Source organism: Triticum aestivum, chromosome 4A (genome assembly GCF_018294505.1).
Source record: "Triticum aestivum cultivar Chinese Spring chromosome 4A, IWGSC CS RefSeq v2.1, whole genome shotgun sequence".
Taxonomy (NCBI): Eukaryota; Viridiplantae; Streptophyta; class Magnoliopsida; order Poales; family Poaceae; genus Triticum; species Triticum aestivum.
The window spans coordinates 662523760-662548619 of NC_057803.1; the positions used below are offsets into that span (position 1 = coordinate 662523760).

Here is a 24860-nt window from a genome sequence, read left to right on the forward strand (position 1 = left end):
AGAGCCTCTGCATCCGGAGAGTCGACTATTTGATTTTTCTTGGTTAGGAACCATGTCCAGAATTGTCTGGCCGATTCCTCTGGCTGCTAGATTATGTGGCTTAGGTCATCGGCGTCTGGTGGTCGCACATAAGTGCCCTGAAAGTTGTCAAGGAATGTGGATTCCAGGTCCTCCCGACAACTAATTGACTCTGCTGGCAGGCTGTTAAGCCAATGCCGAGCTGGTCCTTTAAGCTTGAGCGGGAGGTATTTGATGGCGTGTGGATCATCACCACGGGTCATGTGGATATGAAGGAGATAATCCTCGATCCATACCGCGGGATCTGTTGCGCCATCGTATGATTCGATGTTTACGGGTTAAAAACCCTCGGGGATTTGATGATCCATTACTTCGTGTGTGAAGCATAGTGGTTGTGCGGCGCCCCTGTACTGGGCTATATCGCGACGTAGCTCGGATGAGCTTTGTCTGTTGTGTTCGGCCTGGCCGTGTTTATCATATCCGGCGTGCCGGTTATCGTCACGTGACGTGGGGCGCCAACGCGATCCGTAGATCGATCTTGTTTGCCTTGCCTTATCCTCCAATAAGTCTCACAGGTCTGTTGCGTTTCCCCGTGCTCTGGTATTTTTGGAGCGGCTCCGGGGTGTGGCTTGAGTTGAGGGCCGAAAGGCCTCTCTGTCGCGGCCACGGGGTGGCCGATCGGGCGCATCATACGTTGGTGATGTGGGTTTAGTTGCTTCCTCCTCTAGTTGGGGTAGCAGCCTGCGCATTGGGTAGCTCTTGGAGGGGCGTTCGAGTTTATACTCTTTGGCTGCCAGGACTTCAGTCCATCTGTCGGCTAGCAAGTCTTGGTCAGCTCTAAGCTGCTGCTGTTTTTTCTTTAGGCTGCTTGCCCTGGCCATAAGCCTGCGTTTGAAACGCTCTTGTTCGACAGGATCCTCTGGCACGACAAATTCGTCGTCGTCGAGGCTTGCCTCGTCTTCGGAGGGAGGCATATAATTGTCGTCCTCGACCTCCCTGTCTGCCGCTCTCTCATGAGGGCTGGCTTCTCCGTCCTCCTGCGCTGAATCCTGCTGGAGGGGGTTGTCTTCGGCACTATCCGAGGTGTTGTTGTCTCCAGTGCTGGACTCGCCGTTTTTGCTTTGGCGGGATTTAGAGCGGCGCCGCTGACGTCGGTGCTTGGGTTGCTTCTTGGAGGGGTCATCCTCCGTTTTTTCATCGCCATCCCCTGCTTTAGGGGTGTCCACCATGTATATGTCATATGACGAGGTGGCTTTCCAGTGCCCTATAGGTGCTGGTTCTTGGTCGTCTCCTTCATCGGCGTCCATACCGTCGATGTCTTCAGAGTCGAAGTCGAGCATGTCGGTTAGATCGCCGACAGTGGCTACGAAGTGGGCGGTGGGTGGGTTTTGAATTTCTTTGTCGTCTGCATCCCAACCTTGCTGACCATAGTCCGGCCAGGGCTCTCCTGACGAAGAGAGTGACTTTAGTGAACTCAGGATGTCGCCAAAGGGCGAGTGCTGAAAGACGTCCGCGGCGGTGAACTCTATGATCGGAGCCCAATTGGGTTCGATCGGAAGGGGTGCGGAAGATTTGGAGTCCGGAAAGGAGTCCGACACCTTGGAGTCACAGGCCTCACAAAGGACTAGGCCGGTATCCGGCTCGATCGCCATAGAAATTGCGGCTCCTGGGGCGGCGTCCAACCGTCCGTCCCCGACTGGCGTGGTCGGCTCCGAGCTAGGGGTCGGAGCGGACACCTGAGCGGCGCTCTGGGCGCTGTCCGGCGGCAGAGCTAGATCATGCCCATTGTGACAGGGCGGCGCGCTCGGCCGTGGCTCGAATCCGTCGAAGATCAAGTCCCCGCGGATGTCGGCCGTGTAGTTTAAGCTTCCAAATCTGACCTAATGGCTAGGGGCGTAGCTTTCGATCTGCTCCAGATGGCCAAGCGAGTTGGCCCGCAGTGTGAAGCCACCGAATACGAAGATCTGCCCGGGGAGAAAAGCCTCGCCCTGGACCACGTCATGGTTGATGATCGAAGAAGCCATCGGGCCTAAAGGTGACGACACAGAGGAACTCTCAATGAAAGCACCAATGTCGGTGTCAAAACCGGCGGATTTCGGGTAGGGGGTCCCGAACTGTGCGTCTAGGCGGATGGTAACAGGAGACAAGGGACACGATGTTTTTACCCAGGTTCGGGCCCTCTTGACGGAGATAAAACCCTACGTCCTGCTTGATTACAATGGGAGAGGGCTAAAACTCTCCGGTTTATATAGACACCGGAGAGGGCTAGGGTTACACAGAGTTGGTTACAATGGGAGGAGATCTTCATATCGAATCGCCAAGCTTGCCTTCCACGCCAAGGAAAGTCCTATCCGGACACGGGACGAAGTATTCAATCTTGTATCTTCATAGTCCGGGAGTCCGACCAAAGGTCATAGTCCGGCCATCCGGACACCCCCTAATCAAGGACTCCCTCAGTCCTCATGGTGCACCGAGCGCGCACGAGGTGACTTGCCAGCACGTCCATGGCCTTATTTGCGCGGTAGTCCTGCAAGGTGTCTCGTGGATATCGTGGGCAGAGGTGGCAATGTATGCGTCGAGTCCTGCGGGTCGGCGTTTGGAGAGATGTGGCGGAGGGCGACGTCGGCGGCTCTGGGGCCATGATCCCCGCGCGCCGCACTTGGCGAGGTTGAGCTATGCGTGAGGCTGAGTCCTGGAGTGTTGTAAGGACTGAGGCATTAAACTTTTTGCGAGATTAAAGGCGCGAGGGGATTCTGATCAGATCACGTGAAATGCAAAATCGGCAGGGTTGAGTGGATTGCAAGATTAAAGGGTTGAGAGGATCGCGAGAATAAAGGGGCGAGAGGATTGCGAGATCAATTTTTCGCCTTGGGAGGAAGGTGATCAGTATTTGCTGGGTTTTTTATCGTATTGATTAGCTTGCCAAATCATGTGAAATAGGAAATCGGGAAGGTGGAGCGTACGTAAGGAGGGGTGGAAGAAAAGGTTGGACGAAAGATTTGAGTAAGAGGGGAGAGGTAACCTTACGTTTCTTTTAGATAGTAGAGATTTCTTTTTTGGGTCGCATCTATTTCTCAATTGGGCTTCAGTCTTTTTACAGTCCATTTCCTTTATTTTTAGTTGTTTCCCTATGAATATTATTTGGAAAATGCCCTTTCTAGATGCCAAATACTATTAGGTCCCACTTGTCATGTTCTAATTAAAGACAAACCAAGTTTCAATTTCCACACAATTATTTAAGTGAGAACAACAAAGAAATGAAAATTGTCAAACCACATGCCAATTTTGGCTAATAGCACAATCTTTACATAATTCATTTCACCATTACATGTGATACTATCACAACATATAACTACTACTACAAATATACTCCAGACTTCATCACTTTCAAGCCGGAGCTCCTTCAATGAGAGGAAACACCAATTCTGGATATGTTCGTACATGCTGAACAAAGGCATCTAACAATAAACCAAAAGAGTTAGAAACAAAATAAAAACAAAATATAGAAAGCAGCTAGGGACTAAATCATGAAGCATCTCTACATGTAACATGTGACAGTAATAACCACAAGAACCAGCTCACAGAAACAACACAAAAGATAAGAACGCACAGTTGTTGCATGAACACCAAAACTCCCAGAATGGTTCTAGAAGTTGAACGCAGAAAATGATTCAATCTTAGATGGTTCATTGAGCACGACATGAACAAATTAAGATAACAAGATATATGTTCTACACTAATTTTACACAAATCATTATCAATTTCAATTTACAATAGACTCAAAACAAAACACCATAGCTTCTGCATCACATAGGGAATCAACACAATAATATATGTGGCTCATCGACCAAGTAACAAAAGAAAATAATGGGATAGACCATAGACTTATCTAGTCGGAGAAGATAGCGTTGATGCAGTTGTAGCACTGCTACCTCAAGACTGTGAATGTGGTGCCATGGTTGGGGTTGGTGCGCTCTAGCAAGGTAAGCATCATGGCCTCATCAGGATGGTGAGAACAACCGAGCAAGGTGTAGGTCAGCAAGCATGAAGGGAGTGTCATCAATGCTGGAGCATTAAACTAGCAATGAACAGTTCTACTTTTATATCGAACCAATGATCATGTTCAACCAGCAACAAATGTATGGAACACCACAATGTATAATAATATAAACAGGCCATATAGAAATGCCAAGTTACAAAAACTGCATGACAAATATGATTTTCCTCTGGTGTTTGCCAAACAACAACAACAACAACACTAGTACAAAGGTGTTGTAGTGTACATGTGAACAGAGATATTCTACAAAACTAGTCAATTTGAGGGAACCACAACTAGTAGATACGACAATAGCAGTAGTAAAGATTGTGGTAATCAGTATGCAAGGAAACAAAACATGGTACAAATATTGATAGCAACAAAACATGTCCAGGAACGTCATCCAATGGTTTCAGCCACATCCTAATAAACATGCAGCATTTTAACACTAATTCCCTCATTGGGTTGCAATTTCAACATACATAACAGAAACTTCATGACCAACACCAGCAACACCAATACATATGTGATCATCAACCACATAAGCACAAGCATGCAAACACACATCTCATCCAAACCTAAAACTAGAAACAGTAGCAACCATTCATTTTTTACAAATGAAAATGGTCAAATTCTTGGGAGGATTCTTCATTTGGTGAACAAGGAGGCTATGCTCACAAACACTATTAACTAGTTTACTGAACAACGAGCGAATTGCAAAAACAGAGCAGCGGTAACTTGACAAAAAAATGCTTATTGGGTGCGAGCGACCTTGTGCGGGGTTGACAACATGGCCGTGGAGGTCCAAGTCGTTGTCCTCCTCGTCCATGGAAGGACGGCACCTGCTGCATCCAAACTAAACAAATAAATAAGCAAGGATTAACAAACAGAGCAAGCAAGAATTCAACTTATAATGCTATGTATTTCCCTGCTGCGTATACATATCAATTGTGTCATGATGGGGGGTTCAGAATGTACACAACATATTTATGTCAAATGGTTGATTATTTAGAGAAGTTAAACTAAGTGCAGGTCACCCAAAACTGTATTTCTTGCAATCCAAACAATACAAACAACATGGAGATGGTTGCATAGATACAAATCCATGTAGCAGCAAAATTGACCAATCTGGAGCTCATCTTCTGTCTCTCTCTCTGTGTGTGTGTGTGTGTGTGTGTGTGTTTGGTACTAAATAAATAAATAAATAAACTGGACTTGTTCATACAAATCCTTCTTGAATTCCTTGACACGACCAGGATTTGCATCAACTATTCCTCAACTTAGCAGCAGTAGCGAGCAGAGGAAGATGAGAGGGAGATGGAGATGCTACCTGTCGTGGTGGGTCGGCATGGACGTGCTTGAGCTCGGGGCAGGACCTCTTGGTCACCCTAGGAGAAGAGGAGCAAACCCCTCCTGCCCCTCCTGCTCGAGCAGAGCACAGCACAAGAACCCACCTCCTGCATCTGAGGTTGGTTCTCCAAAACCCATCTCCTGCAGCAAGATCCATGGGTGTCCTGCAGCACAACAGAACATGAAGAATAGAGCAACATACACTGTGGTCAGTGTTCATCCATGGCTGCAAGATCGGATCAAATCAAACAGAGAAGGGAAAGGGAAGGGCTACCTTGAGGATCAAATCTAATCAGCACCGCTGCCTTGAGCTGCTACTGCTGCTGAGCGTCATCGTCCACCCCTGCATGGCTACATCTGCTGTGGTCGCTGCTGCTGCTTGTCCTTGGGCTGAATGGAAGAAGATGTTATTGGCGCTGCTTGTTGATGTCTACTACACAACCTTATTTTTGTAGACGTTGTTGGGCCTGCAAGTGCACAGGTTTGTAGGACAGTAGCAAATTTCCCTCAAGTGGATGACCTAAGGTTTATCAATCCGTAGGAGGCGTAGGATGAAGATGGTCTCTCTCAAACAACCCTGCAACCAAATAACAAAGAGTCTCTTGTGTCCCCAACACACCCGATACAATGGTAAATTGTATAGGTGCACTAGTTCGGCGAAGAGATGGTGATACAAGTGCAAAATAGATAGTAGATAAAGGTAATTGTAATCTGAAATTATAAAAACAACAAGGTAGCAAGCGATAAAAGTGAGCGTAAACGGTATTGCAATGATAGGAAACAAGGCCTAGGGTTCATACTTTCACTAGTGCAAGTTCTCTCAACAATAATAACATAGATAGATCATATAACAAGCCCTCAACATGCAACAAAGAGTCACTCCAAAGACACTAATAGCGGAGAACAAACAAATAGATTATGGTAGGGTACGAAACCACCTCAAAGTTATTCTTTCGTATAAATCTATTCAAGAGTTCGTACTAGAATAAAACCTTAAGACACAAATCAACTAAAACCCTAATGTCACCTAGATACTCCATTGTCACCTCAAGTATCCGTGGGCATGATTGTACGATATGCATCACACAATCTCAGATTCATCCAACCAACACAAAGTACTTCAAAGAGTGCCCCAAAGTTTCTACCGGAGAGTCAAGAACGTGTGCCAACCCCTATGCATAGGTTCATGGGCGGAAACCGCAAGTTGGTCACCAAAACATACATCAAGAGGCACATGATATCCCATTGTCACCACAGATAAGCACGGCAAGACATACATCAAGTGTTCTCATAAAAGACTCAATCCGATAAGATAACTTCAAAGGGGAAACTCAATTCATCACAAGAGAGTAGAGGGGGAGAAACATCATAAGATCCAACTATAATATAAAAGCTCGGGATACATCAAGATCGTTCCATAGAGGGAACACGAGAGAGAACACGAGAGAGAGAGATCAAACACATAGCTACTGGTACATACCCTCAGCCTCGAGGGTGAACTACTCCCTCCTCATCATGGAGAGCGCCGGGATGATGAAGATGGCCACCGGTAAAGGATCCCCCCTCCGGCAGGGTGCCGGAACGGGCTCCCGAGAGGTTTTTGGTGGCTACAGAGGCTTGCAGCGGCGGAACTCCCGATCTATCTTGATTTTTAATGGTTTTAGGGTACGTAGGCTTATATAGGCGAAAGAAGTCCGTTAGGGGGTGCTCAAGGGGTCCACGAGACAGGGGGGCCACGCCCTATAGGGGGGCTATCTCCTGGGCTCCTCGAGGATCTTCTGACTTGATCTCCAAGCCTCCAGCATGATAATCTTCCAAAAAATCACGTTGCCGAAGGTTTCATTCCGTTTGGACTCCGTTTGATATTCCTTTTCTTCGAAATACTGAAACAGGCAATAAAACAGCAATATGGGCTGGGCCTCCGGTTAATAGGTTAGTCCCAAAAGTAATATAAAAGTGTATAATAAAGCCCATAGTCATTCAAAACAGATAACAAAATAGCATGAGTGCTTCATAAATTATAAATACGTTGGAGACGTATCACTTGTCCTTGTGCTGGGACCCTGAGGAATACTTGGCGTCAGGGACTGCTTGTCCTCCTCTCCTTTCCTCGTCCGTGGAGGTCGCCTACAGCCCCAGATCGAATCAATTGAGCAAAGGGGGAAATGTTGGAATCAGAGATTGAATGAAGGAAGGGGTTTGGATCCGGGAAACAGAGAGCTCACCATGCCATGGCCATCGATAGAGGTTACAGGGGGGAGGCCGTTGCTGCCGCACACGAGGCCATAACCAGCCCAACAACATCACCACCATCGGATCCCTCACCACTGTCCAAGCTTTATTAAGCTCCCTGCAAACTGCATTTTGCGTTCAAGAATCAATAAATGGAGTTGCAAAGTGAATATCCTAGGGCATCGAAGCCGAGGAGTTATTGAAGAAATTATGTAAATAACACAAACAGAAGAAGAAGATTTCCTATCTGTGTATGATGTACATAGCTTATTTCTTTAGCCAATAGAATTTATATAAAAGATCTTTTTGCAATACAATTATCTTATGTACATACGAATGACACCCAAGTAATTTGAGATGGAAACAAGTACAACTAGCAATCTTACATGTATAGTGGCACCAGCAAAAGAGAAAGACACGGAAGAATTTTAGCTTTACATAATGTTTACAAGAACAGGACCCTGATACAGGGTTTAGCTTGTCCTACAATCAACACTATTAACAAGGTACTGAAAGTAGCTATGTGCATCAGCCTCACCAAGTCTTATCATGAATTGGTTGCTTTTACAAACTGTACTATATTTCTGGACAGCAAACCAAATAGACGGCTGCTCTCAAACCGTACATCCAAACGGAGCAAATAAGTACTCTACCGAAACCTTAGAACATGCTTTACAACTCATATGTAGAGGCCAACTTGAAATTATGAGCATAACGAACTCGTTTTTCAGTTAGAAGCTCGCTGCCCAAAACTGTCAGGTAGTGCAGTTTTTTAACTGAACCAAATTTAGTTTACAGAACGGCCAGAGAAATCCAATTCTACAGGAGACATGATCATATTCCTAATCCCATCAGGATTGTATAGGGAAATTCTAAGCAGCGTGTTGAAATCCTACAGGGACTAGGTTGCTCCAGTGCTATTGAAATAACTAAAATAACACAAGGAGTAGAGACAACAGATCGGGTGTTGGCCGATGGCCAGCAACAACCCGATGAGTGACAACAAAGAACACATTTGATCTGACAACCCCTCACACCATTATTAGTAGTAGAACGCATGCGCAACCACACATCCCATAAGTTGACTATTTGTGACAGGAGTAAGATTCCCCGTGCAACAGTCATCTGAGTTTGCTACAGCAAGCAACAGGAGCGCGAGGCCAGCGAGCTCAATCACCGTGGGAGGAGTCCACGACGGAGATGTGGCCGGCGCTGGAGATGTCCCACTGGCCGGGCCACGAGTCCTTGCAGTCGGTGCGGCGCTGCAGCGCTCGGTGGCAGTCCCCGTCCCGATGCACCTCCGACCTACGGGGAAGACGACTAGCGTTAGGCTCATGGGAGTGGCGATCCGGCGGAGGTGAGGGGAGGGGGGATGGGATCGGGAGCAGATGGTGGACCTGGGCACGGTGACCGTGTAGCCGTCACTAGTCGTGCGGAAGCTGCAGGCGGTCGTGGCGGACCGCGTCGATGTCGCGTCGTAGCAGATCTCAGCATCGCTGGCTAGACCCCGCCGCCAGCGCCGCGTGCTGCTCCACGAGGGCGCCGACCTCATTGCCGCCGTCGCGCGCGAGGGCGCCGGCTGCTATGTCCTCGCCAGGATCGGGCGTGGGAGGTGCGGCGACAAGTGCAGCGCGAGGGGAGGAGGGGGCCGCCGCTCCAGGAACCGCTCGCAGTCGATGGTGGAGGCCCGGTGGCTCAACCAGATGCCGCCGCCGAGGACGACGAGGGAGAGGACCAGGACCCCCACTCGCGGTCAGTGGTGGCAACCATGTCCACGACGGCCTCTGTCTCGAGCCAGTTGGATCTAAGAGTGGGGAGGGGAGGGATCTGGATCGAGAGCGCGATGGGGAGGGCCGAGCGGTGACCGTGTGACGGGAACGCCGGAGGAGTGGGGTGGGGGCGGCGGCACATCGAGATCGAGAGGGAGGGAGTGAGGTTGGGGGCGACGGCGGGGGATCGAGAAGGAGGAGTGGTGTGCGGCGGTGGTGGATCCAAAGAGAGGGAGAGGGTGAGAGCCCTAGGGTTCGCTGCACGGGGAGAGAGTGGAGTGGTGTGCGGTGGTTTTTTAGGGGTAGCTCGTGGTGGGTGGGTGAGACCGTGAGAGGGTGAGGTGAGGGCCGTTGGATCCAGGAGGATCCGGCAGTGATTTATCCATGATCCGCGTGAGAGGCCCTTGGACCAATCAGAACGCAGTATACACGTATGATATTTGACCATTTAAATTGGTCGTAATTGACTAAAAGTAAGGTGCTAAATCACGTTAGCTATTTTATTATGACCTGAAAATATGAAGAAAAAAAACTTCTCATTGTGTCAGCAAATTTGACTATAGTTTCTGGAATAATCACAAATTGAAATAAGATTTTTTTAAAGAGTTGTGAGAAATGAGTTCTCTTAAATCATTTTTTCATTTTTCGAGTTTCCAAAATGAGTTTTTTTGTGAAGGGCCTATAATATATTTGTTGCAAAATTGGACCAAATCAGTTTTCTAAAATACTAGGCATATTTAATGCACAATTGACCAAATGGTTGGGTGTCAAAAGATTCAATCCACCTCTAGTGAAAACACAAATTTCCGTCGATTCAGTTGGAAGCGGGTCAAATTTAAAATGTGGCTGCCTCATAGTTTGCTTTTTCTTTTTTCCAAAAATCATTTCTAGGTACATAAGTATCTATTTAATTAGAGAAACATCAAAAGTTTTCCAAGATTCAACCACTAGCTAGGAACGGTCGAGCCCGCCGTTTTGACCGCATTTTGAAACGGGAATAAAAATTCCAAAAAAAATCAAAAAATTGGAAAACCTTCGCATTGTGTGATTATATGTGACCAAGTTACGAGGAAAAATAATAAACTTACAATACGACAACTCTTTTAAAAAGGTGTTCTCAGAAACGAATTATCATGTGTGGAGATCAATGGCTTTCAAGCCAAATGATCAATCTTATAGCCATATTCATGGCATAGTTTGTTCAAATGATCTTAAATTGTGCACAAGGGTGCATATTGGAATGACAAACAATGTTGCCTAAGGAATTTTTCATTTTCTTTGGACAAAAAAATCATTTTCCATTTTTCGAGTGCCCCAAATGAGATTTTTTTGTGAAGAACCTAGCAAATAATTGTTGTAAAATTGGACCAAATCATTTTTCTAAAATACTAGGCCATATTTAATGCATAATTGACCAAATTGTTGGGTGTAAAAAGTTTTGATTCACCTCTGGTGAAAAAGACAAATTTCTGCCGTTTCAGCTGGAAGCGGGTCAAATTTAAACTGCGGGTGCCTCATAGTTACCTCTTTATTTTTTCTGAAAATAATTTCTAGGTAAATAAGTATCTATTTAATCAGATAAACACCAAAAAATGCCAAGATTCAACCACTAGTTAGGAAATGTCAAGCCCACCGTTTTGACAGCATTTTGAAACGGGCATAAAAAATTAAAAAAAAATAAAAAAATTGGAAAACCTTCGCATTGTGTCATTATATGTGACCAAGTTTGCAGAAAAAATAATAAACTTGTAATACAACAATTCTTTTTAAAAAAGTGTTCTCAGAAATGAGCTATCGTGCGTCAAGATTCATGGCTTTCAAGCCAAGTGATCAATCTTATGGCCACATTCATAGCATAGTTTTTTCAAATGATCTCATATTGTGAACAAGGGTGCATCTTGGAATTCCAAACAATGTTGCCTAAGTGAGTTTTCATTTTCTTTTCACGGAAAATACATTTTCAATTTTCCGAGTGCCCGAAATGAGTTTTTTTTTGTGAAGGACCAACCATATATTTGTTGCAAAATTGGACCTAATCAATTTTATAAAATACTAGGCCATATTTAATGCATAATTAGAAAAATGGATGGGTGTCAAAAGTTTTGATCCACCTCTAGTGAAAAAGACAAATTCCCGCTGATTTAGCAGGAAGCGGGTCAAATTTGAGATGCGGCTGCCTTATAGTTTGCTCTTTATTTTTTCCAAAAATCATTTCTAGGTACATAAGTATCTATCTAATCAGAGAAACACCAAAAAAATTCCAAGATTCAACCACTAGCTAGGAACGGTCAAGCCCGCCGTTTTGACCGTATTTTGAAACAGGCATAAACAATTCAAAAAAAAACAAAAAATTGGAAAACCTTCACATTGTGTCATTATATGTGACCAAGTTTCCAGGAAAAATAATAAACTTGTAATACGGAAGTTATTTAAAAAAATGTTCTAAAAAATGAGCTATCATGCGTGAAGATTCATGCTTTCAAGCCAAATGATCAATCTTATGGCCACATTCATGGTATAGTTTGTTCAAATGATTTCATATTGTGCACAAGGGTGCATCTTGGAATTCCAAACAATGTTGCCTAAGGGAGTTTCCATTTTCTTTGCACGGAAAATTCATTTTTCATTTTTCGAGTGCCTGAAATGAGTTTTTTTGAAGGACCTACCATATACGTGTTGCAAAATCGGACCTAATCAATTTTATAAAATACTAGGCCATATTTGATGCACAATTGACAAAATGGTTGAGTGTCAAAAGTTTGATCCACCTCTGGTGAAAAAGACAAATTCCCGCTGATTCAGATGGAAGCGGGTCAAATTTGAACTGTAGCTGCCTCATAGTTTTCTCTTTATTTTTAACAAAAATCATTTCTAGGTACACAAGTATCTATTTAATCATAGAAACATCACAAGTTTTCCAAGATTCAACCACTAGCTAGGAAAGGTCATTCCCGCCGTTTTGACCGCATTTTGAAACGGGCATAAAAAATTCAAAAAAAAAATCAAAAAATTGGAAAGCCTTCGCATTGTGTCATTATATGTGACCAAGTTTTCAGGAAAAATAATAAACTTATAATAAGGTAATTATTTTAAAAAAGTGTTCTCAGAAATGAGCTATCATGCGTGAAGATTCATGGCTTTCAAGCCAAATGATCAAGCTTATGGCCACATTCATGGCATAGTTTGTTCAAATGATCTCATATTGTGCACATGGGTGCATCTTGGAATTCCAAACAATGTTTCCTAAGGGAGTTTTCATTTTCTTTTCACGGAAAATACATTTTCCATTTTCTAAGTGCGTGAGATGAGTTTTTTTTGTGAAGGACCTATCATATATTTGTTGCAAAATTGGACCTAATCAATTTTATAAAATACTAGGCCATATTTAATGCATAATTGACAAAATGGTTGGGTGTCAAAAGTTTTGATCCACCTCTGGTGAAAAAGACAAATTTCCGCCGATTCAGCTGTAGCGGGTCAAATTTGAACTGCAGCTGCCTCATAGTTTGGTCTTTATTTTTTCCAAAAATCATTTCTAGGTAAATAAGTATCTATTTAATCAGAAATACATGGTTTGATGGCGAGACATCGAGGTTTGAACGGTGGCCGAGGGCCCCAACTCTAGAGCGCATAAGCTCGCATGCCCGCCGCGTGGTCACCGCGTGACCGTGGCATTGCCATGCATTCTGGGCGGCCTAGGCATGTCTAGTGGGTTGGGAACTCCCAAGGTAGGTGCTAGGAAGAAAATTACAACATAAGATTCTCATGAGGAGACTGAACTATGCTCAAAAATGAATTAGCAGCCAAGTGTTTGATTAGCTGTCCGGGAAATGCACATGGCCAATGGGCGTGAGTTTTGGATGAGGATGATCATATACTAAGAAGAATGTCTTCACAAATATTTAGGGAAATCAAGAATATATAAATAACACTTCCTTGACAAAGTGCTGCTCTGAACAGAATAGGAGAATGAATATTGTTGAGTTATTTTTGAACTAGGCAAGGAAGGTTTTGGACATATTTGATGAAGGTATGATCCAAACAATTTATGAGAATTTTTTGCGAATTTTTGGAATAGCAGAAATATAGGTTGCTTCACAACCTAGGGCAAAAATTGACACATGGACATGACACATAGGCAAAACTGATGAGATGGCGCCTAGTCATCACAACCCACCATAATTTATAAGGCTATGACCATATATATTGGTTGTTAACAACTAGAAATAAGGCAGCAGACCAGCGAAGTTTGCTTTATGACAATTTCGTGTAAGGAAATTACGACCTTTCTGACCAAAATGGTCGCAATGGTTTAGGGTTTGGAGCCCCCCGAACAGCTTTTGACCAATTGGTCTCAAATGGTCATAGATCTATGACCAATTCTTGCAGGGTCACTGACAGAAGGTCACTAGTTGACATATTTCTTGTAGTGAGAAGAAGGATGTTTATCAGTTTATGTGATGGATTTGATGCCACTGCCACTAATTTCTACTTTGTTTATGTGATTGTCAGTGGCGGATCCAGGATTGGAGCAAGCCCCGGGCCCAATTTTTTTTTGTCGCGAGAGAAAAACATAAAATCCATCAGGCTACAGCTACCTCAAAAGAATACCTCAAATATGGCTCAATTACACTAAAATTTTATAATTTAAACTCAATGCTTAAAGATACAAAAAAATAGATAAAAAATGACAAGAACTACAAACAATACGTGCAGTAAAAAGAGTACCAAATCAATAGTTTGCTTCATCAGTGTCTCCCATAACTTGATCAACGGTGGAAGAAGAGCCAACACCTTAGAGAAATCAGAAGCAAAATTTCATGAGTGAAGACATAAACATCAAGTGAAACAGTTAACATTGTACAAAGTTGAAAACTTACTACTGCGACGAGGTAAAGTTCGTTTGCGAAGTCTATAAGCTTGAATGCGATATATAATAGCATCATCATCAACCTTTGCAAATATTTCTCGCCCAATATTGCACACCATGTTATGTTTGACACAAAAGTTAGATAAAGAAGAAGAAGGATGTTAGCCTGTTTGAATTGTGGGACAAATCTTCAAAGGCAAGCAAAAGAAGTTCTACATCCACACTATGTGAGCTTTCAGTTCTGATGGCTGTTAGAGGTATTGCCACAATGATATTTATGTGCGTTTTTGTAATTTTTCTTAATTGCTACAGATATTGCCACAATGATATTTTGCTAATTTTATCAATGTATGATCATTGAGTCATTGATATTTCCATCTTAGTGTACGTTTATTGTTCTGTTATATTGCTTTGTCCAAAAAACAAATTTGAAAGGAATACCCAGGATCAAAGTTAATATATTGGATGACTAAACAATCTTTCTTGATCAAAACAAAAATTACGAATGAGAATTTGGCAGTAGAACGTATAATGCTTGATATAATTAATTAGGCTAGGTGCTAAGTCATATCTCTCTCATCACAGGTTCACTTTATTTTACCCTAGTGGACTTCAGAACTATCATATGATAAGGTGATCACACTTGTTAGCTTATCACCGACAACAAAATGACAAATGAAGTTTGAGAGATCTCTGTTAAAAAGTGATTTGAGACTTGCAAGAATCGGAAACATTATAAATACATGGGTAGTTGAATGGGTGCAAAAAAGGTTCAAACATTTACCATTCAGGCTGGTTTCACTCTTAGTTGTAACAACCTGGAAATAAAATATACCAACACGAAGGTTTGAGCATCTCCAGCCGTGCCCCCAACAAGGCCCCCCGAGGCACATTTTCGGTCGCCGGCGTCAAAAAATCGGCCCAGTCGCGTCCCCTGGGGCCCATTTTTCGCCGGCTCGGACCGAAATTGGTGCCGGCGGACCCAACCCAAACCCGGCGCACTGGGGGGCACTCGGGGGCGCCGGGCGAATCGTTTTTGGCGCGAAAGAGTCACGGGCCAGCCGCGTCAGCAACACCGCCTCGTCTTCTCCCAATGCCTCGGTTTCCCGTGAGGAATCAATGGCAAGGCTCCCACCGGTCAGCTTTGCCATTGATTCCTCACGGGCGGCGCATGACGGGACGGTGCGCCAACACCTCCCCTCCCTCGGACGCGTACACACGGGCATGACGCAGCTGTATATGGCCTCACTCGCCTCTGATGAGCGCTACCTCTCCCGAGCGCCGCCGCCAAGCCCTCCCCCAGCCCTCTCCCGTGAGCTGCCGCCCAGCCCCTCCATCTCCCTCCCCTTTCCCGATGGCCGAGCGTTTCCCCGGAGACGAGTCGGCGACCAACGGCTTCGGCTGCCGCACGCTCCGCGAATAGGAGTCATGGCTCCTGTTCCAGGCGAACATCCCGGCGCCGCCGGACATGCGCGCCGGGCCGACGGGCTGGAGGCTCAGCAACAGGGGAGTGCCCATTCCCCTGTTGCCCGACGCCGTGGCTAAACCCTCCTACTTCGCTGATGAGGTCGAGGTCGTGCGCGCCTCCCTCACCGACGCCCAGCTCTCCCTCCCCGAGTACGCCGACGAAAACCACGTGGCTTGGGCGGCGTACTTCGAGCGTCGTCAGCAGCAGTGGCTGGCGTCCACCAACGGCGCGGTGGTGGTCGGCGGCCTAAAGAAAAGCGAGGGGCGCCACCTGTGGTGGGGCGCCCCCGGCCGCACACTTGAGGATGTGCTGATGCACCTCGAGGGCGGCAACAACCCGCCATTGACGTACCCCCCGGCGAGGGCGGCCGCCCCGGCGCACCGCCGACGCGACGGGCAATGGGCGCCAAGGAGGTTCGGCTCCTCCTCCTCTTCTTCCTCCTCGCGCTCTTCCTCCCACTCCTCTGGCACTCCGACGCTGCTCAACGTCAAGGCCGAGCCAGCGGCGAAGACGCCGCTCGGCCGGCGCACTCGCAGCGCCGGCATCGTCATCAACAAGGGCGGCCGGCGCGCCTCCTCGTCGGCTCCTCCTCCGCGCTTCGTCAAGCCAAAGACGGAGCCGGGGCTCGCGCCGGTGAAGACGGAGCCGGGTCTCCCCGCCGTTAAAATGGAGCCCGGCGAGGTCGAGCTCGACGACGACGCGACCCTTGAATGGGCACGCCAGGACTCCCTGAAGATGGCGAGGGAGCGCCAGTGCGCCGCCCCGCGGCGCTTCGCGCAGCGCCGCCGAGGCCGCGACGAAGGAGGAGTCATCGTCATCGATGACAGCGACGACGATGACGTGCCGCCGCCGCCACCAGTCCGCCATGGCGACGCTGGGGAGGGGTCCAGCAGGGGAGCCCGCGTCAAGGAGGAGAAGGCCGACGATAGCGGCGACGACGGCGACTACTCGGCGTTCAACCCGTTTTTTTAGATTAGTTTATATATTTGCTATGTATGTAACGAAAATCCGCGAACATGTCTAATATATGCCCAAGTTTGCCTAAATTTGTCGTGTTTAGCCGAACTTCGCCGAACTTTGCCTAAATTTGCTATATATTTTTATTTTTTGAACGCGCCTGGGGGCGGCCCTGGGGGTGGTGGCTGGGGACCAACTCGGCCCCAGGACCATTTTTTGCGCCGGGTCACCCCCAGGCGGCGATGTTAGGCGCCCCCTGGGGGCCCAACGGCTGGAGATGCTCTTAGTTTGCAATGTTGCAGCTCAAATTTACATATCTACAAAACCTACCAAGATAAAATACCTGGTCATCATATATCTGATCCAATTATTTTGTTGAAGGAAGTATCAAAGTATAAATAGCAACATAATATGTGGGCCAGTTCGCATGTAGGTGTAATTTTTCTTAGAATAAACACAGATAAAAGCATATGGGCACACATGAGGTATGCAAAATGACGGTACATCATAAGATGATAACACCGTAGTCAAATACACGGCCTGGTAAGTGGATCAAATGTAATGAAAGAAAATCATCCATAATATTTTTACTTGGCTTGCAACAATTGAAATGCATGATTAATGTGATAATGAATATTGGACTTGTTAGAATAAAACTTGTGTCAGAATATAATCCCAAAAAGTCGTTGAACCGTCAACTAAACACTCCATAAATTGAATCTTAAAAATAGCATATAACCACTAATTTGATAGAATCAGGTGTTAATGGCTATCTTGGAGTTTACAAAAACTGGGAAGGGATGATTCATGAAGAGTACTACTCCCTCCGTCTAGGTATGTAAGTCATCTTACGAAAATCAAATAATCCCAAAACACTTAGGCGCTCTACCTCGTTCCTTGTTTCGTGACATATCAATCAATAAGAGATGAGGGTGTGCATGTTTTTAATGACTTGAGATTATCAAACACGACATGCAGTGGTTACTTCATTGCATGCAATACTATTAATTAGCAAATAAACTTTAATGTCTCTCATTTTTTCCTCCTCCTTGGTCACGGTGCACAGCCTAAGATGACTTACTCACCTAGACGGAGGGAGTACTGAAAGCAAAGCCACCAAGCAATAAATGTCAGTCTTCGGAGCTACTAATATGTTTTATGAAAGATTAATTGAGAGGTAATCAAAGTACCAATTACACACTGAAGTTCCCAAATTAGTAATATTAACTACATCACAATATTATTAACTTGTGATTCCTTTCTTCGAAAAGCTCAGGCTTAGAACCAAACAAAAGAACAACAGAACTAAATATGTGTGGCTGGATGGATGAGCAGATGTAGACATTGAAAATCATAATAGAATGGGCTATCAACATACCTCCAAAATGAAACTCTATTATCAACATACAGAGTTGTCGACCTGCAGCCTGACAAAGAGGCGAAGGTGCCCCAGACACCGGGAGTTAGGCCATCCTCTGCCACGGCCATCCCACTGAATTTGAATTACGTGTTTCCCACTGAATTTGGATTACAGAGCACATGGAGGCATATTAACAGTGCTATTCATACGTAAGCGCCGAGGTGCTCAACTGATAAGCTGACCTACCACTCCCAAAGGTGAAGTCTTTGTGGAACATGAAAGGTTATCTTTGCGCCGCGAACCAGAGCAACATCACGCAAAGGCCTCGTATGTTGTGCCTTCCTAGACGATCTTGGATTCTGGTGGCAGAATGGAACAACAGCCCGACCAGCGTCCCAACGGAAAGAGAGCAGTCAGAGGCGAAGGGGACCTGCAGGCATGCCGGAGGAGGTCTTGAGCAGAAGAACGACGCGCACAGGCTGGTTAGGATGCGCCATCTTGGACAATCTTAGCGGCCAGCAACAGAACGACAGCCTGGCCCGCATCCCAACCAAGGTTTTGGTTACCGGTTGAAATTTCAAGATTTTCCATGGTTACCGCATATTTCCGTGCCCCTGGTAAATCACCATACCGAGCAAAAAATACCATTTGTTTGAACTTTTTTAATTTAAACACTCGATTTACAGTAAAGTACGTAGGATCTAATTAATGCCATGAGAGTTGGTTTTGGCGTGTTGGTAGCAACCTAGTTTCTGTTTTGAGAGGTCTCTGGTTCGAATGTTCGTTCATTCACTTATTTGAATTCAAAATTTAATAATAAAATCCGCTCGAAATATTCTCAGTATTTCTCGGTAACCGTGGTAACCACATTTACCAGTCCTCCTCGGTAAAATTGCCTCATTCGGTAACCAAAACCTTGATCCCAATCAAACTGAGGCCTCGAAGGGCAGGCAGACCACCGATGGCTGGTGGTCGAGGAATCGCACATGGTGATCTTATTATAGGCCAGTAGGCAGTAGCCCAGTTAGCCATTTGTTGTTATTAGGTACCAAACGATGTACTTTAATTTCTCAAAAAAAAAGTACTGTTATCGCTGTTTTTTCTTTTTCTTTTTTTTGAAACACGCCAACTTATTCAACTGCATCAATCGCTTGGTTTTGAACATTAAAAAAAGGTGCCACAGATACCTTTTGACTTGATAAACATTTCCTCGATTAGGCAATAGTACAAGCTTCAACTGAAGGGAAAGCAAGAGTACAGATTTCGCAACTTGAGTCTTAGACACTTGGTACAAGCTTCAACTGAAGGTTTCTTCATAGTAAATCATTTTTCAATTAGGACCGGAAGTGAACTACAGCCCGCGAAGCCAAACCCAACACCTCAGTTACCTGGCTCTTCTCCTCAGCGGTCCGCGGATATCTCGATGGACAAACCTTGACCTGGACCTCAAGATCCAAGTCACCACAGCGCCCACACACCTTCCGGTCATGCAGAGATATCTCTGCCATATTAACCGCAGCTTCCGCGAGACACCTGATGTATCGCACAAAGTTGTCGTCGGGCTGAAAGCCATAGATGGCGAGCTTAACCAGATTCTTGTGCTTGAAACCAGGGGCATATGGCTTCCACTTCACGTCTGCCTTGTCGCACAAACCATTTTCCTTCCGGAACTCTGTGCCTGTGAACATTATGCAGCAACGATCCCATACTGTGATGCACAGCTCTTTTAGGGAGGGTGCAGCTTCAAGAATAAACATTGTCCAAGCTAAATCACATCCTTCGGGAAGATGATCCAGATTCACAAGCTGTAGTTTGCTGAGCACAGGGGTGAGCAGTTCCGGGCTTTCTGGGATAACCCAAATATTTTCACTTCTAAAATCCAGATGGAGATCGCTTATGGAAGGAACATTAACAAGGAACTGACTTAACTCAAGGGTCTTTTGCAAACGGGAGCCAGTTTTAATAAGGCTCAGCTTTGAAAGTTGTGGCACAAAACCAAAATACATGGGATCTTCATAAGAGAACCAATTATTATAGGTCACTTGTTCGAGTTTTGGCAGACATGTGAGCTCAACTCTCTCAAATTTCCCATTGTCAACCTCGAGCTCAATAAGTCGAGCATGCTCTACTTGCACCACGGAATGGATCCCTGAGTCGCAATGGGTTAAGCGCAAAGACTCCAAGAGCTTGCAGGTGCTCAGGATGTTGGGGATGTCTAGTTCACCAAACCTCATATTGCGCAGCCAGAGGCACCTAAGGCCGGCAAATGCATCCGGACAAGCACCGATAAAATCATTGAATTGCTTCCCGTACTGGAGGAGATCATCAGAAGAGCAGATCTTGTAAGCCTTCTCTGTCACAATCTCAAACTCGGTTGCATCAACCTTCTGGGTTGCCATGGCGCGGGCAACAGAGTTGCCAATGACTAAGGAGTCACGCTGCATCAGAATGAATCTGATTTTGAGTTTGCAGATGGCGACCTCCGTGCTCCTTGTGCTCAAGAAGTTATCCGTTACATGAGCCAGAGCACTGTTGGTTCGGAGCATGTCGCTGACGCTGAGGCTGGACACACGAGCTTTGTCATGGTAGGCTGGAACGGAACTGACACTTAGGAAGAACCGCGAGAACATGGTGGGGAGCTTCAGCATTTGCTTGGATAGGACACAGGTCCTTATCGCGTCTAGCGTGTCCACCCTCTCCAGAATGTTGAGCAAAAGGTCGTTGGGCAGCTTGCTAAGCATGTCTTCGTTCCCATCGCCAGCAGCGGCTTTGTTTCGAGTTGTTTTTTGGTGCGCATTTTGCTGGAACAGTAAACAATCAGCCTTTTGAGGATGAGCCTTACATGAAGGAGAAACATCAAGAGCAAGAGAGAAAAGCTTACATTGCGTCTTCGGCGACCGCTTTTGTTCTTCATGGCTGATCGGATGAGCAACTGGCCTTGATTGATTTCGGAACGCCTAGGCTGATCAGTTTGATCTTATCGGGTCTGTGACAACGGCTCCTCTATTTATTTAGGCCGGAGTTACAAATCCTGAAAGGAGGAGGATCCGGATTATACCTCCTCAACAGACAAGCTAGGAACAAATATTTAAAAATTACTCCTTGAACTGCGGTGCCTGCACAAACCGCAACGGATCTCCTCACAACCCGTATTGCACAAGGAAATCAACTCTTCTTCGGCCTCCAACTCCTTCAAAACTATTCCGGCCAAAACGTAGCCAGTCATAATAGCCCAGGCAGCGGAGTAGTGGCCACCAAGGAGAGTCGTGGTGGTCAGCGGCGGACGGCAGGGGTGCGGTGGGGTGCTATCGCAGGGGACGGCGGCGGAGGAGTGTTGGTGGCCGGCGACGTACGGCAGGGGTGGGATGGGGGTGTCGCAGCGGATGAAGGAGGACGAAAGTGCTGGTGTGGTGGCCGACATCGGAGCAGGGGAGGACGAAATCACTATTCTGACCTTTTTAACAATCTTTGTCACAAAATGAACTCGACATGAAAGTATTTCACAATCTAACCCTTTTAGCAACGCCACAGCCCGTGGCGTTTCTTCTCCATACAAAAACGTCCAAGTAGCTCGCGTTTCAGACCCACATACGAACACCAAGCTGGCTAGCGCTTCCGACCCATATGGAAACGCCAAGCACATTGGCGTTTCCGCCCACGCAGAAACGCCATGATCATTGGCGTTTGTAGCATAAACTCCCGCCGCCGTCCCCTTTCTGAATGAACTCTCACCCGGACTATATAATAATAAGCTAGCTAGCAAACAAACAACGTGAGGTGCATGATTAGGGCTTGCAAGTCAAAACTGTTACCAGTTGGGTTAGCGTGAGCAGGAGGAAAAGGCACAGGCAGACAAACTTGGCGATAATCTGGCAACCAACTTCACACGGTTCCTGTATTCTTAAATATTATTTTATCATTGTTTGCAATGCGGCGTAGTGCAGTGCATGCAGCTCATATGTTGTGTCGGCCGTACGTTGATGGCTGGCATAGTTTAGCATATGGCCGGCATAGTGCAGTGCATACATGGGGGAGTTTATGCCGCAAACGCCAATGATCATGGCGTTTCTGCCTAGGTGGCGTTTCCATGTGGGTCGGAAGCGCTAGCTAGCTTGGCGTTCGTATGTGGGTCTAAAACGCGAGCTACTTCGGCGTTTTTGTATGGAGAAGAAACGTCACGGGCTATGGCATTGCTAAAAGGGTCAGATCGTGAAATACTTTCATGTCGAGTTCACTTTGTGGCAAAGATTGCTGAAAAGGTCAGAATAGTGATTTCGGCCAGCAGGGGAGGGGTAAGGGGGTTGCCGCAGGGGATGGCGGCCTGCAGCAATGATAAGTTTCCTTTTTTATTAGAGCATCTCCAGCCGCACCCCAACAAGCCCCTAAGGCCATATTTTAGCGCCGGGCTGAAAAAATGGTCCAGTCGCGTCCTCAGGAGCACAATTTTCGCCGGTTAGGCCCAAAACTGGCGCCGGTGGAACCAGCCGAACCCGACGCGCTGCGGGACGTCGGGGGGCGTCGGGGCAATCATTATTGGCGCGAAGAACGGTGGGTCCGCCAAGTCAGCGACCCCCGCGCCTCGTCGTGCTCATCGCCTCGGTTTCCCACGGCGAATCAATGCCAAGGCTACCGCCAGTCAGCCTTCCATTGATTCCTCACATGCGGCGTAGTGCGGCTACGCGCCCCTTCCCGACACGCGTACACACATTCCCCCCCTCCCCTAGCCGCTATAAAAGCCGCCCCTCCCTCGTCGGTGGACGCACCCGCCCATAGCCCCCCCCCCCTCTTGCCGCCAACGCCCTCTCTTTCTCTCTCTCCCCGTCTAGCCACCGCGTGCACGCCCAGCCGATGGGTGAACGGTTCCTCGGCGATGACGCGGCGGTCAACGACTTCTCCCGCCGCTCTCTGCACGAGTGGGAAGCCAAGCTCCTGCACGAGGCGAACTACCCGGTGCCCCCTGACATGCGCGCACCAGGGCGGTGGAGGCTCAGCACCGGGGGCATCCCAGTCCCCCCGCTGCCCGACGTCGAACACCCCGGCTACTTCCACGCCAAGATCGAGTGTTTGTGGGCCTATCTGTCGGATGAGGAGCGGGACCTCCCAGAGTACGACGCCGGCAACCACGAGTAGTGGGTGGTGTACTTTGAACGCCGGCAGGCGGAGCGGCTTGCCTCCATCAACAACGCGCCGATTGTAAGGGGCGCAAAAACAACGACGGTCGCCGCCTGTGGTGGGGTGTCCCCGGCCGCACGCTCCGCACCGTCCTCGAGTACCTCAAGGGCGGCAACGATCCGCCGCTCGAGTACCCGGCAGCCCCGGCCCCCCACTGGAGTGGCGGCCCGTGACTGCCGAGGCGCATGCTGGGCGGGTCCTCCTCCTCCTCCTCCCGATCCTCCTCCCACTCCTCCGGGTCGCCAGCGCTCGTCAGCGTCAAGGGCGAGCCCGTGGAAACGCCGCTCGGCCGGCTCACCCGCGCGCCGCCCTCGGCCCCTACCTCCCGCCTCGTCAAGCCGCGCCCTAGAGGAGATCGCCGCACGGCGCCATGGCCGCGACGAGGAGGCGTCGTCGTCCTCGAGGACAGCGACCACGAGGCATCGTCTCCGGCCAAACCAGTCCACCTGGGCGACCCCGGGTAGGGGTCCAGCAGTGGCGGCCGCGGTGTGAAGAAGGAGAAGGAGGACGACGACGGCGGCGACTACGACGCCTTTAGCAAGTTCTTCGACCTGTAGACGCGGCAGCAGCCCTTTGTTTTCTTCTTTTAGTAGATTATATGTTTTCTATATGTAAAAATTGTGGAACGCCTAAGTATCGCCAAGTCTATGTCGTGTTTGCCGAATTTTGGTCCAATGTATTTTTAAACATATTTACAAAAAGGGCGTCTGGGGGCGACCTGGGGGTGGCGGCTGGGAAGCCAATCGCCCCCACGACGAAAATATCGCCGATTCGCCCCCAAGCGGTGCTTTTTTCTGGCCCCTGCCGGGGCGGGGGGGATGGCTGGAGTTGCTCTTATACCGGGTGGAGGCAACCTCTTATGCCGGGTAAAGGAAACATGGACATTTTAAAATAAAATTGTATACTTTTTATAATTTCATTATCATTTACAAAATGTAAACGTTTGGAAAAACAAGAAGGTTTTAAATTTTCAAACATTTTTTCAAACATCATCAACATTAACATAAACAAAAAGGAAAAATGATGTAGTTTAGACAAGAAGATGGTCATCAGTCTCAAGGTCCACAGCATTATCTTTTCTTTATGTCTGATCAAGAAGATGGTTGTGTTGGCCACAAAGTTCACCGCGTCATGATCTCGTCTAGACAAAATCCCTTCCTGTCATTGCTTTTTGCACGTAGTCTGTATGTGAAAATGTTGGCGCTCTTGAGAGCCCAGGGCTTCTCCATGCATTTGAGAATTTTGGAATGAAGAACAAGATTGATGCCCACAACAACCTCTTGTTCTCGCCATGCCATGATTTTCAGAACATGTACGTGGCTACGATGACCTGTGACCATAGTTTTCACTTTCAGTGAGATTTCGATGAAACCATTGAATTTCATTAATTCAGTGGATGCTAAAATATTTACCTTCGAGCCAAAATATTTCAGCAATTTCAGTAGTACATAGAAATTACAATATTTTTCAAAAAGCTCGTTCCGATGTTGTAAGCGGTAATGTCGTCCCGTCCGCAAAGGTGCACCAAGAGAAGTGTCACTCACACCACTTCCAGAATGCTATTGCATTTCCCGGGTTTGCAATCTTGCCTCCTCTCGTTCTTGAAGAGGGTGGCAAGGGCATATATA

General features: G+C 47.0%; 1 protein-coding gene across 1 annotated transcript; it reads right to left on the bottom strand.

The window, feature by feature from the left end:
• Positions 1 to 19275: 19275 nt before the first annotated feature.
• LOC123087945 (uncharacterized) lies at positions 19276 to 21095 on the bottom strand. Its single transcript, XM_044510061.1, has 2 exons — positions 20942 to 21095; positions 19276 to 20861 (listed from the first exon to the last, which is right to left on the bottom strand). The coding sequence occupies exons 1-2, from the start codon at positions 20972 to 20974 to the stop codon at positions 19395 to 19397; spliced, it is 1500 nt and encodes a 499-aa protein (XP_044365996.1). The 5' UTR covers positions 20975 to 21095; the 3' UTR covers positions 19276 to 19394.
• Between the last annotated feature and the right edge of the window lie 3765 nt (positions 21096 to 24860).